The sequence below is a fragment of the Condylura cristata genome, unplaced genomic scaffold (assembly GCF_000260355.1).
Source record: "Condylura cristata isolate star-nosed mole 26May11 unplaced genomic scaffold, ConCri1.0 scaffold00006, whole genome shotgun sequence".
Lineage (NCBI taxonomy): Eukaryota > Metazoa > Chordata > Mammalia > Eulipotyphla > Talpidae > Condylura > Condylura cristata.
The window spans coordinates 19638948-19657650 of record NW_004567107.1 but is presented as its reverse complement, the minus strand read 5'-3'; the positions used below and the strand labels follow the sequence as shown (position 1 = coordinate 19657650).

Here is an 18703-nt window from a genome sequence, read left to right as displayed (position 1 = left end):
GCGGGGATTGAACTCATGCGGAAGTGGCTTTAGCTTCTTAGTGCAGTGCTTTAACCCGCTGCGCCACCAGGGAGGGCTCTCAAGAAGATTTTTATGTGCTTGGACATTGTGAAAAAATAATGTGTGATCTTCATATTGATTCTAAGTTTTATACCTAGCATAAGTTAATTTTTCTTTTTAATTGCAAATCTTCAAAATTAAGTTTAAACTGCCTAGTATATCATAGTGAGAATGCATTATTATTTACTTAGCTATTTCACTTCTCTTAATTACACATATTTTACCTGTATCTTTTTTTCAATTTACCTTTCCAACGTGCCTTGATGATTCTAAGAGATGAAAGTAATGGGTTTAAAATTGTGAACATTTTAAGATTTCAAATATATATTGCTAAATGTACTAAAAATATGTGCTAATTTTTAATTCCTACTAAGTGTACATAATGAGAGGACTTAATTTGGGGGTACACTAGCCACCGCTAGACCACATAATTTGTTTCTTACGTTTTTAATTATGAAAATGACTCATGTTTGCATGCACAAAACAACACTTTCTTTTTCATTTCCCTTGCCTCTTAACTAATAACAGTTTGGCATGTAAACTATTTAATCCCTACATCTTTTCTATTATTTCAATTTTAATAATTATTTATTTATTTGGGTGTGTACTGAAATGTATGTATAAATTGCTCATCAGACCTGTAATTTCACTGGTGCTCTTGGTTCTGATGAAGCTAAGATATTTTTTAAGACAATATATATTACATAAATAATAGCATAAGTAGTATGGAATTGTCAAAAAATAAAAAAGGAATCTTGAATCTTGAAGGTGAATGAGAATAATAACTTTAAGGAAAGAACATGGAGTCCTCATTTCTAGATCTGATTGCCCCTCACTAACTCTTCCCTGCTAAGTCACATCCCTTCTCTGGGGCTTTGAGGGCAAGAAGTAGGAATCTGGAAATACTGGTCTTTCTGCTGAAGGGATGCCTTAACAAAAGGACAGTCTTTCAGTTGACTTTGTTTCTGTTGAATTTTGGTTAATCTAATCATTGATGAGGCAAAGTTGCTTTCTTTCCTAAAATGATATTCTCTAGTAAGAATTTTGTGTAAATTACGAGTTAAGGCAAGATACTGATTTTAAATGCACTGTGAAATTATAATTTTAACAACATTGCTTCTCAGTAACTCCTTAATAGGGCAAGATGCAGTCAGATTGATCAGTGTCCTTACAAACTCCTGTACTGCTATTGAGTAAGTAAGTTCCATAATCAGACATTGGAATTTTAAAGCTAGTGGTTCATGAAGTAGATCATGCATTTAGATTCTGGCTCTTCTCTTAGTATTCAGCTGTGTCACAGCATAGATGCAAACAAATAGTTATTGGTTAAGTAATATGCATATATATTCTATTATAATAGCTTGTTTGATGAAATTAAATTTAACTTCTACTTATGGAAATAATACTTTATTTTTTTTAGAACATTGCCGTTGAAACATCCTTGGTATTGGCATATATACAAATTCAGAGTAAGTTATTGTTGCTTTTCTTCCTTTGAGAGATGTTCAAAACCACCAACCACCTGTCTTTATTTTCTTTCAGTCTCCTTACCCTAAACATGAATACCAGGCCATTAGTTACCTATGTTTAGACATGGGTCCATGAGAATATATCAGTTTTTCTGTACGGGATCAGAAAGAAGGTATGGTAGTGACTTCACATTTTTTATATTTGAAGGGCTTGTCAGGATCCAGGTTGAAGTTTTTCTTTAAAAAAAAAAACTTTTAAAGATGGAGATAAAAGGTCAAGAATTCTAAATAACCTGTTGAAAATCACTCAATAATTTTTAAAAAGACCATTGAATTGCATGAAAATGAGTTTCACATAGACAGCAAAATATTACCAAGTTGAAGAGGTGTGTCACAATATGGTCAAAAGTTTAAATTGGAATAGTTAAGATTTCTAAAAAGCCATATTCTCCATTCATCTACTCCATGTTTTGCCAACATTGTCAACTTGCACAGTCTTCACCTTGAAATTTTAAAAAGGGGAGCTATTTAAATACAGCTTTTCTGGAAGTCTGAAGATATTTCCTTTTTAATATGATAAATTTAAGTATTGAAACGATGACGCTAGAACAGCTCTACATCTTGCTTCAGTTGAAAGTCTCTCTTTTAACCTAACCTCTGGGCCAACTCCTCTTTCCATGACTCCTGTCTGCAGATGATAGAAGCCTCCTACCCCACCTCACAAAACACTTTTCTTTGAGCGATTTGGGTGTCTTCCTTTCTAAACCTTTAAACACCAAAATGATTTACAGACTACCTCTGCCCTTCTACAGTTGTACCAGTAAATGGATCGTATTTGCATGGGTCACTCTGATTATAGGCTCTGCTGTTTCTTGAACTAAAACTGCAAGATTTATTATTCTATTAATACTCATAAAGTCATTTTTTGATGAGCCATAATTTCCCTTTATGAGGAGTCTGTATGCCAGTCACCCATGATAAGGGGAAGAAAAGTCCAGACTCCCAACATATTCATATTTCCTAGGATATTAACAGTCTTGAAATCCCATATGACTCTGGGGAATAATGGCAGAGGGTAGAGTAACAAAAGGCAAATTTCACGGAGTCAACAAGTCCCCATGAGACTTCCCTCACATTGTTGGCAGTATACAAAACGTAAGCTTTTCCATTTTAATTAAAAAATTTAGAAATGAGCCTTCCAGGTGAAGAAGATAACCCACCAACGGACTTGTGGTATCTTTGTGAATATTCTCAGGGGATAAAACAGCAGGAGGTGTGAACTTTCTCTTGTTTATCTTAATGGTCCGCTAATGGCAAAGCATAATTACAGTTACTTAAGTGCCAAGTTTATCAAGGTTTTTACTAAAACCGTCAGCCACAGCGCCTTCCTTGCCTGACCCAGCTTTTATTTCTCCAGCTGCTTTCCCATCGTTGGAAACAAAACTGCCCCCCCCCAATAACAACAAGCAAACAAAAAACCCACTCCCCCTCCATGTTTAAGATCTTTCAGTTATTTTAGTTGGATGATTAAGGCACTGGAGACTCCAAAAAAAGTCGAGGAAAATTATGTGTGGCATCATTAGCTGAAATTTCAGCCTTCCCACACTGAAAAAGCAAGGCTAGGAGGGAGTTTTGCAATAGTTCGCTTCGAGGCTTTGGGAAGTCAATTCGCTTCTAAACCAGAAGATGGTCTTCTAAAGACAATCCGGATTTGAGATGGAAACTTCGCCATTCTACCTTTCCCCCAGTGCATCTACAAGAGAAGCCACCTATCTCCCCATCAGCCTCAGGATCTCCTCTCTGCCTTTGTCCCCGGTAGATGTAGAGGCTTGGAGAGGAGGTTTAGTTTCCAAGGATTGGAGCGTTTGAAGGGCGGGGCCATCTCCAAGTCCATCTCCCCTTTTTGTCCTCTTCTCCTGGGACGGGAGGGAGGAGCCAGGTCCCCCCGCGGCCGGTTCGGGAGCTATCTCGGTCTCTCGAGGTGAGTGTGAAAGGCGGTAGCCCGTTTAATTGTAGCGCAGGTTAATTTCTTGAGTTCACTGCAGTCGGTCAGCCAGCCGCTTCTCGGGTCTTTGCCAAGTGGGTTTATGAGTCTGAGGCGTGTTGGGGCGCGCTCACGTTCTCGCGAAAGGCTCCTCCCCAGGGCTCATTCCCCGACTGCGGGAAGCCCTTTGGTGTTCCAGAAGCTTTGGGTTTCCTCTGACCTCGTCGCCTCTTCCTCCCTTCCCACCGCCCGATTCCGTCCGTCCCTGCCCTGGGGGAAGGGCGGCCCCCATCTTAAGACTTCCGACCCGAGCCAACCCTGAAGGTACCTTCACGTCGATGAAGATTTTATCACTGTCTCCAAAACCCAGCTGTAATAGGATCTTTCAACCTGAAATACGATTGTTATTTTCCCGGTGCAGAGCTTGACAGAAAAAGTCAGCTTTTTATTAAAGACAAAGAGGTAAATTATCAGCCGGGGAACTGAAGGGACGGCGGAGACCTGGCGCGCTTCCTCCGGTTGCCACGAGGAATTTATGGGGGAACTGCGGCCAGCGCTCTGACACCCCTGGGATCTGGGGGGGTGGGGGGGAGGAGCTCGGGGCCGAAGGACTTCCCTAGGTCCCTCCAGGCACCTGGAAGGGGGAGGCCTCCCTATTCTGCACAAAGCCAGGATTTCAGTCCCGAAGAGCCTTACCGTCCTGCTTCTTTCTTCTTTCTCTTCTTTCTTTGACTCCCGTTCCCCTTTCGCCTCAGTCCTTTCTCCCTGTTCTCTTCTCCCTACTTATTCTCTTCCCTCTCCTCGCCTTGCCTCCCCTCCCCCTCCTTTCTTCTCCACCGCACGCGTAGAGTGTCATTTATTTATTTATTTATCACCCCCGCCATCAACACCCTTTTAGGGCTCCCAGGCTTTCAATGTGAGTTGGAGGAGAAAAGGGCAGGAAGTGTTGACTGGAAAGGGGTGAAAGAATGCCTCTGGGTGAGAGATTCTGCCCAGGAATAAACGATTGGGAAAAAATCTTGAAAAAGGAGGACTCAGATCTTTTTATGAAAACCCACTATCCTATGGGAACCAACTCCGCGCGCGTCTCCTCCTCCCTCTTTATTGTATGGGTTTATGGGTATATCTTCCCGGAATGTTGGGGGGGGCGCGGGGGGGGTAGAGAGTGAGTATTAAAGTGGGCAATCTTGCCCTGAATGCCCAACGCCGCGCCTTCTCTGCCGGATGCGCGCTCCCCTTATGCAAAGGAATCCAGCAACATCCCCCAATTCGGACGCGGACAAAAGAAACTTTAATTAAGGTCTCTGCTCCGCGCGCTGCGTGTTCCTCTCTCCCGAGGCTGTTGATGTCCTACTCGAGGATGGGGGAGATAGAAATGGTGCTACCAGTTCATGTCCTTGAACTTCAATTGCTCCTGACTTGCTATATAGATCTTTCTATACTGAAGGTATCCCCCTCGCGCCCCCACCCCCAATCAGATGAACGCCTTGGGAGACGTTCGATCTGGTGAAGAAAGGTAGGGGAACCCACTCCTTTACAAAATAGATAGTTCAGAATGATTTGGGGGAAATTACACTAAATAAAAATTCAAGGTGTGAAAGCTTCATCTTGGCTCTCCTCTCTTCAACACCATGACACCTTATCATTAGGAGCGCTGATTGTTACTTTCGTAGCCTTTACATGATCAGCCAGAAAGTGCAAACAACGCGGGGCTGGAGGGTGTAAAGTTTTTTAAGTAGGCTTTTTTTTCTCTCTTCTTTTGGTGCGCCGTCAAAACATTTCACAAGTTAGGAAAAGAAAGTGGTGGTTCCGAAGCTCGGAATGATGGGCTCCTTCCCTCCCCCATCCCTCCTTTCCATATCAGAAAAGAAATAAAATGCACAACGAGGCTTTATTTCGTGGGGAGAAGACTTCAAAATACGTGCCAGTAATGGACAATTTGAGCTTTTCAGTGGAGATACTCACACCGCAAGCTGGAAAGGGATTAAAAAGCCCCACGTGGTTGAACGGGGCTTAGACTTGCAACCTCTAGTTCCCCACGTATGTTCTTTGCGAAGATTGGCTTCTGGATGGATGGGTGTGAGGGAGCCTCTGGGGCCGGGGCTTGGTCCGGGCTGATGGTGGGAGCGCTATGTGCGGTGGGGCAGGGTTCCCACTGGGGGCTTCCTTAGCCGGCCGGGGCAGCCGGGCGCCTCCGGGACGCGAGCGCGCACGCCTCAGCCCGGCCGCCGCGCTCCTTGCACCGCCTTCTCCGCAGGTCTTTATTCATCTCATCTCCCTCTTCCCCTTCTCCTCCTCCTTTGCCTCCTTCTCCTCCTCTTCCTCCTCCTCCTTCACCACCACCACCACCACCACCACCACCTCCTCCTCCTCCGTCGCCGCCACCTCCTCCACTTGCATCTCACTGGCCTGGCTCTGTGTTGCACTGAGTGACAAAGACAATGTCCCAGCCTTAACTTTGCAACCACCTTGCCTCCTTCGGGGGTTCAGCGGGGAGGGGGGGCGGGAGGGGGACAGTAGCTGCAGCCTCAGCATCTCCTCCAGCTTCTCCTGCTCTTCTCCAGCTCTTGGATAATTCTTCCCTTTTCTCCCCCCCAGCCCTTTCCTCATTTCTTTCTTTCTTTCTTTCCTTTTTCTTCCTCTCTCCTGCACGTTGTTGTTGTTATTAGAAAGGCTTCGCGCACCCCCTGGTGCTCTGGCGTTTTGTGTGGCAGAAGATTGTCTTCCTTCTCTCTTTCTGTCTTGCTTTCTCTCTCCCTCTGGTTGCTCATTATTCAGAGAGAGACACAGAGGGAGGGAGAGAGAGAGCGAGCGCGCGAGGGAGAGGGAGGAGAGGAGAGAGAAGAGGAGAGAGGGGAGAGAGGGAGAGGGAGGGAGGGAGGGAGAGGGAGAGAGACGGATATCTCAGGTCATCTGCAGCTGCAGCGAGTCTGAGGAGCCGAGGAAGGCAGGGAAGATGGCGATCCTCCATTGCTGAGACCCGGCAGAAGCACATGAGACTCCCAAACAACTTCCACAACAATAACCCGAGCAGGAAGAGGAGAAAGAGAAAGAGGATAAGGAGGCGGTGGGGCTGGAGAACCCGAAACACCTCCCGGCGCCGGGACGCTTCTTCTGTAAGTTACTGCAATTAACAACCACCTCCGGGTGGTCTGAGTGCTCCGGGGAGGAGAGCGCCGGGTGGTGGAGGCACAAACGCGCTCATTCATTCGGCCGAGGAGGGTTGGTGGAGCGGGGAGGAGAGGAAGTCCCCTGCATGGACTGGCTGTTGGAAGAGGAGAAGAAGCGAGAGAGAAGAGGAGGAGGGGGTGGAGGAGGAGGGAGAGCAGGAGGGGGAGGAGGAAGAGGAGGAGGAGAAGCGAGGGAGGAAGAGGAGGTGGAGAAGGTGGTGGTGGTGGCAGTGGAGGTGGCTGTGCTTTTCCTGCTGGCTGCTCCTTCTGCTGGGGGGAGCGGAGCGCTGTGGCTTAATTAATTTCGTGTAGTTCTGTGGAGAGAAGAGAAAATGAAAGATGAGTGAGAAGAGAGCTGGAGGCTTAGGACGGATGCTCCAAGAGTGGGGACTGGAGTAGGGACAGCGAGGGGGGCGGAGGGCGGGAGGCGAGGAGACCTGAGTCGGGAGCCAGAGGGAGCGAGCGAGGGGCAGAGGAGGGAGCGCTCCGAGCCGCCCCGACCTGAGCGGGTTGACCTCTTTCTTTTCTGTCCCTCTCCTTCCTTTCCCCCTCTCTGTCTGCCTGTCCCCCGCCTGATGGCAAAGCCGTGCGGATTGGCACCCCCCTCTTCCTCAGGTATTTGGCTCTCTCTCTGTCTCTCTATCTCTTTCCCCGAAGTTGGGATGTGGGGTCGGGATGTGTGTGTTGGGGGGGTGGGGGTGGCTGCTGCAGCCGCCGGTGCTGCTGGAGAAGGTGGGGGGGCGCGGGCCGGGGGAGAGGGGGGGCACAGGTTCAGGAGCAGCTGAGGAGCTGTCTCCAGGCTGGGGGGTTCAGAAGCGCCTGGTGGAGGAGGACAACGGTTTCTGGAGAGGAGAAGCCATTACACACGCTTGGCTCTCCTCTGGGGAAGGGAGAAAAGAAGGCAGGGACCTGGGGGTCGCCTCACTCCTGGTGCAGTTCCCAGGGGTCTGCCCTCCTTCCAGGCACGAGGGGACGCCGCAGCCGACCCCCACTGGAGCAGTCCCTCTCTTTCCCTTTCTTTATCTCCCTGTCCTCCATTTGCAAGCTGTCTGCCTTGGTTCCAGTCCAGACTCCAAAACACAAAGCTCCTTCTCACGTTCATTCTCCAGGCGTTTCACCATTCCTGAAGGAACCCTCATTTTCTTTTCATTGTAGCTTCTAACCTACAGAGAGGGAGGGAGGCTGCCTGGAGTTCCTTTTATATTCCTCCCCTACAAAAAAAAAAAAAGTTTCATTTTTAAGCACGCGTCTGGGATGGGAAAAGACCAACCAGTTGGGGCTTTCTCCCAGGGCTCTCGGGCCCGTGTCTGAGTGTCTGTGTTGGCTGTTTGCTTTGCTTTGGTTTTGTTTCTGGAGGTGGCTTGCAGGTTTGGGGAGGAAGTGACTAGTTTGGTTGAAAGCTGGGAACTGAGTCAGGTAAGCCGTGTCATGTAACTCCACCAGAAAATGGAGGAGAGCGGGTTTCCAGGAGACAAAGCTGAGATGAGAAGTGTTTATAAAATTATGGATGTCTCCATTTTGAAGCTCTGTTGGTGATGGCTGGAGGAGGAGGCTTGCCTGCCTACTCCTCCCTTCCATGGGGAAATCTTGTGGTGGTTCCTCACTATCTATTCATTATGCAAGGGAAATGAGGGGCTTTTAAGGGCTGCTCAGATTTTTCATCCTCCAAAGGAGTGCTTTCACAAGTTATTGAAGCGTTTGTTTCCATTTTAAAGTAAACTTTTGGACTCTCTCTCTCAGCTTTTGAGTGTCCCTGAAAGATTTTGACCTCCTTCAGGAAAGGCAAGGCAAAACCTTAAACATTTTCCTCTGAGGTCTTCACACAACTTTATGCTGCTCTAGGTCTCTTGAAAGTCACCAGGCAATGTGATTGCCTCATTGTGAAGATGATTGTGGCCTTAGGCTGAGACTGTGGAGTTCTGGGACCTGGTTGTCATGTTTTGATGCATTGCAAGACCTTATTTTCTGCTTTGGCTTGATTTCTGCAAAAAACAACAACAACAAATCCTGCAAGACCTCAGAGGAACTCTTAAGACTGACACCAGTTTCTCCAGGGTCTCCATTTCTCTTCAGCTTGTTCCATTTGTGTATTAGACCTTCTTTTAGTTCCTTTGTTTTCCCCCTTCCCTTCCATCCTGCTATTTTTTCTGTGTTCTCAAGTACTGTAAGTCTTCAGAAATACCAGATGTCTTCTTAACAATGTCACTATGGAAACAAATTTTTCAAATATTATGTCAGTTGAGAAAACCTTACGTCCAGGTATCTTCACCTTTTTAATTGAGAGGCTTTTATTAGTCTTATAGGGAGACATTTTAGAAGGGTGATTTGAAGAAAGGACCCACTCCTACCCTAGTCCACATACATTGACTGGAGTTCTTCACAGATTAGTTCTAGAGAATTATGTAATTGATTCCAGTAAAAGAACTAAATCCCAAAATGCTTGAGGAATTTATAAAAGCCTACTATGAAGATGATGCTTTTCCATTAGGTGAGGTAGCCATCTTGAGGATGAGGGAAGATGTTGGAAGAATTTTAGATGGACTATTGAAGATAGGTGAGGAGAGCTCCACCGTGGAATGAAAACTTGGAGGAGGTTCAGATCCAATTAATAAATTGTGAGGAGACTGATTGGACCTTGTTGTCAAGTAAGGAGAAATATAGAAAGGTCCCAGCTTCAACAGAAAATAAGGAACACGTTGGTGAGCGACTTATACCAGTTTTATTCTTTGCTTTCTCATTATGTATCAGATTTTTTTTGTTTGTGTCTTTATGTCTACAGTATTTTTGTGCATATTGAAGTGGTTTTAGATTCCAGATGTAATTATATTCTGTTGAGTAGCTGGTAGCAGTGTCATTCAGTAAGTGCACAATGCTGGAAACGACAACATCACATTTTTCAAACCAAACTGTTGTGTCATTAATTGAGGGTTATTGTTCTTCTGAGGGGTATGAAAGGAGAGGGAAAATGCATAGTTCTTTAGCTGATAATTGCCCATGGTCAATGAAGTAAAACTGTTTTTAACAGAAGATGTATGATTTTCAAATTTTCAGTTGATGTATATGTTTATTTAGGAATACTTTTCAGATCTCTGATCCTTCATTAACAATCTAGGTCTCTCCAAGAGCACTTTAAAAAGCCTTCCTTGAAATCAGACCTTTTATTATTACTCATTCTGAATGTTATATTTTGATACCATTACTTTTGCTCTTAAGTGGAACATCCTCAGTGTTGTATTTAAATTTGCTCTTGCATATATGGATGCTACATGTTTACACTGGGAAATTCAAATGCAATGGAATAAAAAGAGTTATTTGGGAAAGTAATTGCCAGATAATTTGGTGTCTAATTAACCATACGTGTTTATGTAAACATAAATACATTATATGTTGATCTTAACGCAGACTTCCACGATAATCCTTTTTTTTTTTTTTCCTGCGGCTACCTGGACAATCATTTCATTACTTACTTCAGTAGCAAAGAAAAATGAAAAACTGGTCGCCAGTCTAGCAGTTTGCATCATCACATTTCTTCCTTTGCAACCAAATTTTTAAATAGTTTGGTGCTTTTCTGGAGAGGAAAAATTTTAGGTTCTTTAAGGAATTTTGTGGAGTTTGAGGATATGTTGTGATGGGTTACCTAAGAGGCATGTCTATTTCTTACACCCTTCACCAGCTGGGGAAGCACCATGATATTAAAGACACGGGTTCTTGTATTTTTCTAGACATACACATTTGAATGTGACAAGTATTTTGGATAAACCATCATGAGAGAAATAAAGGGTGTCAACTGAACATTCTCATTTGATGTCAGAGTTTTCTGTTTCGGAGTCCTCAAGTGATAAAGTAACTTTTTACCCCCCATGGGTCTAGTATATCACAAAGAGAAATCATTTTGGAGATGTGAATGTGAAGTGTAGTGTAGACTCTCACAAGAAAGATTCTTATTGGGTCTTCATATTCCATAATAATTTCTCACATTAGACTTATGAGAAATAACTTGAGCACATTCCCTAAGGGTTTATTTTTTATTACCCTTTGGAGTTGGAAATGACTTTTAGACCAACAAATTAATATATTTCAGGGAGAGAGATAGCTATAAATGTATATACATGTAGATATGTATATATCTTTAGCCACATACTCTATGCAGTGATAAGTCTTCTGGAAGATAGTAGGAGGAAGAAATCCACTTCTGCTAATGGACCTTAGAGGACTTGCGGTCTATTTTCTTGAAAGAAAGGAATGGTAAAGTTGCCTTGGAAAAAGTTTTGTTTTCTGTGCAATGGAGTTTAATAGAGTCTAATCTATCTTGAAATTTTCCTTGGTGTTGAGATTTCTTGGTTAAAGTGACCTTATTTATCTTCCTTGTGGTGTGACTTGTAGTTCTCTGCCTCATGGGATAGCATTAACAAAGCTCTATCAAATGTTTCTTGATGACTGGAGGACAGAGATGCTATTTCACAATGCCACCGTCACAAATTAGGAAATATATAAATAATGGTCTCAGATTGCAAAGGCTCTGACATGCCTGTATGATTGGATGATTGGCATATGGAAACTAAGGAAATTTAAAAGTGAGGGAAAATATTTACAGGTCTATCCCGAACAGCCAGTAAACTTGGGAGGGGAGAGGGGAAAATCACTCTGTGTGTGTGTGTGTGTGTGAGAGAGAGAGACAGAGACAGAGACAGAGACAGAGACAGAGAGCACACGTAGTATTGAGAGAGAGTCTTGTAAGATTCACATACTTAAGAAATTGGTGGCTTTGAGAGAAACATTAGCTGGGTGTTGGTGACCTATTAATTGATTATGAGAAAACAGAGGAGAGTAGATAATGCTAGAAGAAAATTCCTTTTCTTGTGTGATATGCCAAGACATCTGGCAGATGTTATGTTGGGCCCTAAGGAATGGACAGTTTAATTTTAGCCCTAGCAAGGAAATGGGAAGTTCTAAGCTCTTTTAATAGCACAAGTCTTAGTTTGGGGAAGGTTGCTTAAAAAAAAAAAAGAAGAAGAAGAAGAAGAAAGGAAAAGAAAAGGCTTTTATTGAAATACAAAAGTATTCTTAGGGACCTGGGAGATTAAGCTGAGGGTTTTTTTTGGGGGGGGGAAGGGGGGCAATGAACAAAAAAGATATTATTTCTGAAGTAGAAATTAACGTACACATCATTCAAATTTTGACAGATAGGTACACCATACAGGATGAACATTACTTAATATTCAACAGCCAGAACTCCCACTTCAGAAGGTGGTTGCTTGGTCCCTCAGAAAGATGGAACACTTCAACTCCCCCTCCCCTTGCACTTTACTGAAGAGGAAACTGGCACAAAGACATGAAGTGACTTGCCCAAGGTCAGAAAGTTCAGTTGTAACAAAGCCAGGCCTAGAGCTCAGGTCAGCTGACTCCCAACCCAGTGCCCTTTCCACTACCCCACTGCATATGATTGTGGGCAGTTGTGAAACTGTCCTCTCCAGAGTGCCAGGCTCTCTCTGAGAAATTGTAATTATATACTCCTGGGGCAGGAGTATTGATACTTATTGGTTGATTTGAACATATTGGGGAGTCCTGGGCTGAGCATGTTTTCATTCAAGAAGTGATATGCTCCAGAGGCCAATTTTGTTTGTGTGACTTTCAGTCAGGTCTTAGCTATGGGAGTTGTAGCTGTGCTTTTGTTTTAATTGTTGTACTCTCCTCTGTAGTCCTTGCATTCAAGGCTTGGGAGTCCTTTTCAAATGCCCTTCTTTGGAAGTTGGTCTGGGTTTATTGCAACTTACAAAAGTACCCACAATTGGACTCCAAGGATCTATTTTGCAACGTGGTACAGATTTAAATTGGCTTCTCTCAGAGATGCCATTTTGTAATCCTGATGAATGGCCAAGAGACTGAAATCCAGTAAAACAATTACTGGTGATTTTCCAGTAGTTCAGACTCTTCCAAAAATGTGCCCTCCATGTATCTTCTTGGAGCTGGGTTCTCTCGGAGACCAAGTTCTGCTCTTTCCCTTTCCCCAGTATCCTTGTAATCATCCCGAAAAAGCAATTAACCATGAGAATTAGATGGGCTAGCACTTCAGGAAGAGTGAAATGGGTTGCCACTTCTGATTCCTCTTGATCAAGTGAAAGTGATTTTGTGAAGAAGAAGAGTGATGCTTGGAAGTTTCCACATTTTCTAAGCTTCTTCCAAACTAAAGTGAGAATCCTTAATCCAGGAGGCAGTCTGGAGAAGGTAGGGCTGCCTGTGGACTTCTGGCAGTAACACAGTTAACGCTGTAAACAGTTGAACCTCAGTGTGGCACTCCTCCAAATGAGTTGACTGTCGAAAATAAAATGTTCCAGAAGAACTGGGAGAACAGGAAAGAAGTTAAAACAGCATGGTTTGCATGCCAGTACTGAGGAAGAAAAAAGAAAAAAAACCCTTTGGTTGGGGTGGGGTGGGGGGGACACTGAGGAGAAGATAATCCTAAATTGAACAGTCTCCTGGATTTATTTCTAAGACCCAGGAGGAGAAGTTTCCAGTCTAGAGCAAATGGGCTTTTATGAATTTCTATTGCATTTGTAGTCAACTGGGAAGCTCTTTTGAATCTTTTGTCCCCTGGAACTGTGTGTCTTGGAGAGCTGCACCCACTGATAAATACAAAGGCAATTGGAAACTCTTTGGATTTACATTTTCTGCTTGGCAGTACTATCAAAATTTATCGACTCTCTAAGGGTTTCTGTCCTTATCACTTGAAACATATATAAGGTTTTTGGTCTTTGGATGTGTGGTTCCACTACAAAGTTGGTTTTTCCCAGGTCTTGGGAAGGAAGACCGGAGGTCGAGTGGCGTGGTGTGGGAGGGTACCAGTATGGTCAACTGCAGATGCATTGTCTTAATTCTGTTGGGTAGATGATTTTGTGTCTTCAAAGCATTCTTGCCTAATTCCTAGCTGGAGACATTTTTTCTTGAGTTATTCTTGGAGGGAAGGTTTCTTTCTGTGCCAGGTCATGGGTATTTTGGTATTGATTTCCTTGCTTTCATGTGTTTGCTTGTTCAGTTCCCTGCATGTTGCTTCTGGATATTAATAAAATACTTCTGCTGTGTCTGTCCATGTCTTGCCCCCAACTTCATTCAAAGAGCATAGCCTGCTTTGGGGGTGCAGGGTAGGTTGTTTGGTACTTACTTGTTCAAAGAAATAAATACTTGACTATGAGGACTGCTTGCCTGAGGAAGTTATTTGCCAGGCTTCCAAGAAGACCTTGCAAGGAAATTTGGGGAAAATTCTACTAGGAACCAATAGATCCTGATTAAAATGTTTTAGGATCACTTAGTAGGAAATTAAGCATTTGTCCAAGATGAGTAAGCAAAGACTTACCTCTGGATTCAGATTGGTTTGAGCACAAAAGGGGCTGGAGGCCCAGGCCAGACAACTGTGTCAGAAGTAATTAAGCCCAGGATTTGTGGAGAGGCTTATCTGCCACAGAGCCCAGCTGGGGAAGGCCAAGCTCACTCCCTAAGCCCTCGTCTGGCCAGTTGAACCAGAACACGAGCTGAGGCCTTCAAATTTTGGAATTCTTCTCTTCCCTGTTCAGATTTAAGAAGGTAAAGTCATTATTCTTCAGTTTTGCTCTTGTCAGCTGAGTGCTGCTCTCTTGAGCTGGGAAATGTCAGAGACAGAAGGGTGGGGGCTGATTTCCTCTGAGGGAACATTCTCCCTGTTAACACTACAAATGTACCTATAACATTGCACTTATTACTCAGAATATAATTGTGCAGTGGCACAATGTGGGATACTTGAAAGATGTTTGCCGCACAAAGGTTCCAATACTCACCTGCAGATTAAGAAATGGGTTTCTAAACCATCTCATTTCTATTGCTAATGAAAAGCTTTGGAAGGCACCTGTGAATTAGGGCTCCAGCTGCTATCCTGGTAGGGGAAGTTAGGCCTTGAAAGGATGCACGGATTAGCCCGTCAGAAAAGCAAACAGTAGCATCAGCACAAGTAGAAAATAGACAGGGTTGTTAAGCTAACAGAAAAGTAGGCTAAAGCATTGCCATAATTATGTGGTGGAAATTTGCTGGGAAAGAGAGACAGATTGGATGGGAGAAGGAAAAGGAGGAGAAGAGTGTGTGTGAGGGGGGAGGGGATTGATTGACAAATCAAAATAGAAGAGGTCTGTCCACCGGGAAGAGCCTACAGTAAAAAAAAAAAAAAAAAAAGTCATTGCTTTTGCAAAAACCAATAAAGCAAGTGGGAAATGACTTGGTAATGTGCTACTTATTGCATGTGAAATATGAAGACCAGTGCTCGGGCCACATTCTTTGGTCAGTTCTTACTGTAAAAAAATAGAACTGGACTTGGAAGACAGTTTATGTGACTTTGGGGTTTCAAAGAGACTTCTGTGATGAAGGTCAGATGGCAACTTGAAGGAGCTGGTTAACTCTAGGCCTACGTGGAGGTTATCCTAGGAAATGAGTGAGGTAGAGAATAGATCGCAGTAGAAAATAGCTAAATTATTAATGGGCAGAAAATGTGATAGTCCTTTCTAGAGTTATCCATAGAGCTTTGCTAGCTACCCTCTGGGTGTCAGAAGAAAAGCAAAGCAAAGACATGCTTCTTTCAGAGGGGGAGGGGATGGACCGTGACACTACCTGCTGTTCAGGGTGGGATGATTATACCTTGGTTTGAACCCGATGACACAGGCTGGCCTGTTAGTCTATTCCTGGCATTTTAAGAGCTAACTTAAGGCCATTGTGGTCCAGAATGTTTAGCCATCTAATCTCTAATCACATCATCTCTGTGTTATAAGAAATTAGTCAGCAGTTAGGCATTGGTCATTTAACCTAGTAGGCCCTATCTAGGGGTCTTTTCTATGGGATGAAATTTGAACACAAGGTTACAAACTGCTAATAGCTAAAGGCAGAGACCAGCAAGACATATGGTAAGATTTCAGTAACAAATCTTATCACCCAGAAGCTTACCTGGAGTGGTTTCTATTTGACTGTTTATTAGTATTTACTAATGATAACTGGGAAAAGGGCATCTGTTGGAAAAAGCCCATTTTCATCAGAATGTCAGAGTTCAGTGTCTTTCCCCTTCTGCTGTCAGTTGAATATTGTATCTTCTGATACTGGGTAGGAACTTCATGCAAATAAGAATAACTATGAGTATTCATCAAAATATTCTTCCAACTCCTCTCTACAGAGTGTAGATCACACAAATCTTCAACAAAATGCTATTTCTCCTGCAGTGACTTGTAGTAGTAGCATTTGATAATGTCTTTTAACATTTAGTGTGAATTAGTGAATATTCCTATGGTAGAGAAACTGAGGTGTGGGGAGGTAAAGTCATTTACACCCAAGGTCATAGGGCTATGAAGTAGGGAGCTGGGACTCACACATGGAGAGGGGGTTGGGTGGTGTACCTCCCCAGTTCTCAGCTGGTGTGAACTGGCCTTGCTTATTACTTAGTATGCTAATAGCTTATGTTCCTGATGGTTTATCTCTCCCAGTTGCTTATGCGAGGAGTATATCCTGGTGTTCTGGAAGGAAACCTGAGCATAATGAAAAATTAATTATAATATACTAGTTGATATGAAAGATATAACATATTGTAATCGGTTAACAAAGTAAAGTGTGTTTAACGGGTACCCTCTTTTTGTTCTTCTGAGTTCTAGAGGAGATATTGGCCGGACCACATAAGGCAAACGTTTAGAGAATGCATTTTTTAAAACTATCCTGGATCAAGCTCAGTAATGTAAAGTAATTATACACATGGACATTTCCAAAGAGCACCTATGGCAGAAAGTTATGCTGTGTGACTTTTTTGTTCTAAGTAGAGAAGATGTTTTACTTTTCCCTTCCTAGGGCCTCTTTGGAAAATCTCAGTGACCTGTTTTGACTCTGGTTACTGTAAGCATATGAAATGTTTTCAAAAGCCACACAGGCATACTTGAAAATTAGTTCTACTGTCTAATGGTCGTTTTTGGACCAGATCCTTTTCAAAGTATGGGTGATAGTCTCCCCCATGCCTTTTGGTGATCTTCATGTACTCTGTTTAGATCCCAGAGACATGATGGATGTTTTGGTTTTATTTGCCTCTCCCTGAAACATCTCAGTACAGTAAGGAAGCTGCTGTTCATAGATGACCACAACTGCCCTCAGTAGCGTAACAAGTTGTGCTAAGGGGTGGTGGAGCAGGTCCAATCCTCCCTAAGATACCCAGGCTGTAGCTTTTCTGTAGCTTTTCAGGCGGTTGGGCATTAATTGCTCTGTGGACGCTTCAGCCCCAGCGCAACTAGTGGTGGTTTTTAAAAATCTTAATTTTACTCTGGATCTGTTCAGGGGAATCTCCTGTCCCAACAACACAACCAAAATCTTTCTAGGAACATAAGCCTGTGTCCTGTTTATAAAATAGGTTAAAGAGGCCACAGAGTCACTCATTGGCACTAATCCATGTCCATGCCATTATTTACCAGACTTGTTACAACCATTGTTTTTTTTTTTTCCCCCAGATAAAGGCTTTTAATGGACAGAAAGACTTAAGGGGAAAAAAATGAATGAAATAGTTTCATAGAATAAAACTGAACTATAACAAAGCATGTGGCTGTGCAGGTAGACGGTCTACTTTAAGAGTAACAGGGACTCTACTCAGTCTTAGGGAACATAAGCTGTGATCCCAGTCACTAGTGCCTGGCCATCTAAGATAATCCCCCAGATCAGCCTAGCAAGAACCAGTCCTTACCTTCTTTCTAAGTCTTCCTCTTAACTCTTTGAAGAGATTACTGTCTTTAGGAATTGCTTTGCAGAAAGTGAAGCTGAATGGGGTCAAGGTATCCTTGACCAGCTGGGAATGAAGTCCTGAGTGCGAGAATAACCCTCAACTTGAGAGGCGGGTGGGGCAGGAAAAGGAGCCCAGAGTGTGTCCAAATCGGATAATTGATGTAGGCAGGCCTGGTGGAAGAATCAGGCATTATATTGAAAAGAAAAACACCCTTTAAAAGGCAGATTCCATGGTGATGTGAAAAAGCATGTTGCATAGATCATGCAAAGTAAATAAGAAGGCCGAATTGTATTCTCAGTCCCCGGGAAGTTCTCATCACTCCATGTCCTATGGCTTTGTCTCTCATTAGTCATTTTTGGGGGGCTGGGGAAGTACGTGGGTGGTGGCTGAGAAGTAAATACTGTTGAACAGATGTCAGCTGTCCCTGAAATTCATCCCTACTCCTTGGTGAACGCAAGTGTTTGCGTACCTTACCCATCCTTTTTCTGATCAGTGGCTGTAGTTGTTAATAATAAATGAACATCACCCACAGGCCCTGAAATTAGCAAGTGTTAAATGTTATGTGATTATTAGGGGAAAAACAAGATAGTCTAGGCAGTGGGCTTAATTAGGTTGTGATTGCCCAATTGCTGCTTTCATGGTAATTAAATTCATAACCCCATTTCTAGACATCAACTACAACGATCAAAATTGACCCCAACCCAGGTACCTGTTCGTGAACTGCTTTGAAGCAGATTCTAAGTGGTGAAACTTTGGTGCTCCCAGAGTTCCTGCCTGTTCCTTCTTCCCTTCTTGCAACTCTCTCATGATCAGTTACCTCTTTTTGTGGAAGGTCAATGTCAGTGTCATTTTGTCTATGCTTTTGTGACCAAGCATAGATTATAGAGCTTGTATTGGTGTCAACAGAAAAACAGATCTTTAAGATTTTAAGAAATAAAAGATGACTGAAAAGTATTCATAATAAATGAAAATCTGGAAGCATACAAACCCCAAATTGGCTAGATTGTCCTTTTCCTCAGGACATAGTCCTGTTTAGTAGATTTAATATGATTCATTTGAACAGAGTTTTTACTTCATGTGGCATAGTCTTAAAAGGAAAATGAGTCACCTGTGTTTAAGATAACAACTTATAATGTGATCGTTAAGACCTGAGAAATATAGAACTGGAGCTTTTCATTTAATATTCCCCCTAGCCCTCAAATTCATTCATGACATTTGCCACAGTGTCTTCCAGTGAGTGTTAAGGAAAAAAAAAAAAAAA

The 18703-nt window shown here is 43.2% G+C and overlaps 2 protein-coding genes across 2 annotated transcripts in view; one reads left to right on the top strand and one right to left on the bottom strand.

The window, feature by feature from the left end:
- Positions 1-3298: 3298 nt before the first annotated feature.
- LOC101637131 lies at positions 3299-3874 on the bottom strand. Its single transcript, XM_012721236.1, is given in 4 exon segments — positions 3299-3525; positions 3528-3620; positions 3623-3679; positions 3682-3874. Coding segments are annotated over 4 exon segments (501 nt in total). The 5' UTR covers positions 3806-3874.
- Positions 3875-6376: 2502 nt separating this feature from the next.
- ZNF462 (zinc finger protein 462) overlaps positions 6377-18703 on the top strand; it is a 127466-nt gene continuing 115139 nt past the window's right edge. The window contains exon 1 of the mRNA XM_004677455.1: positions 6377-6629. The gene's annotated coding sequence lies outside the window, so the exon portion shown is untranslated. The remainder of the gene's footprint in view (positions 6630-18703) is intronic.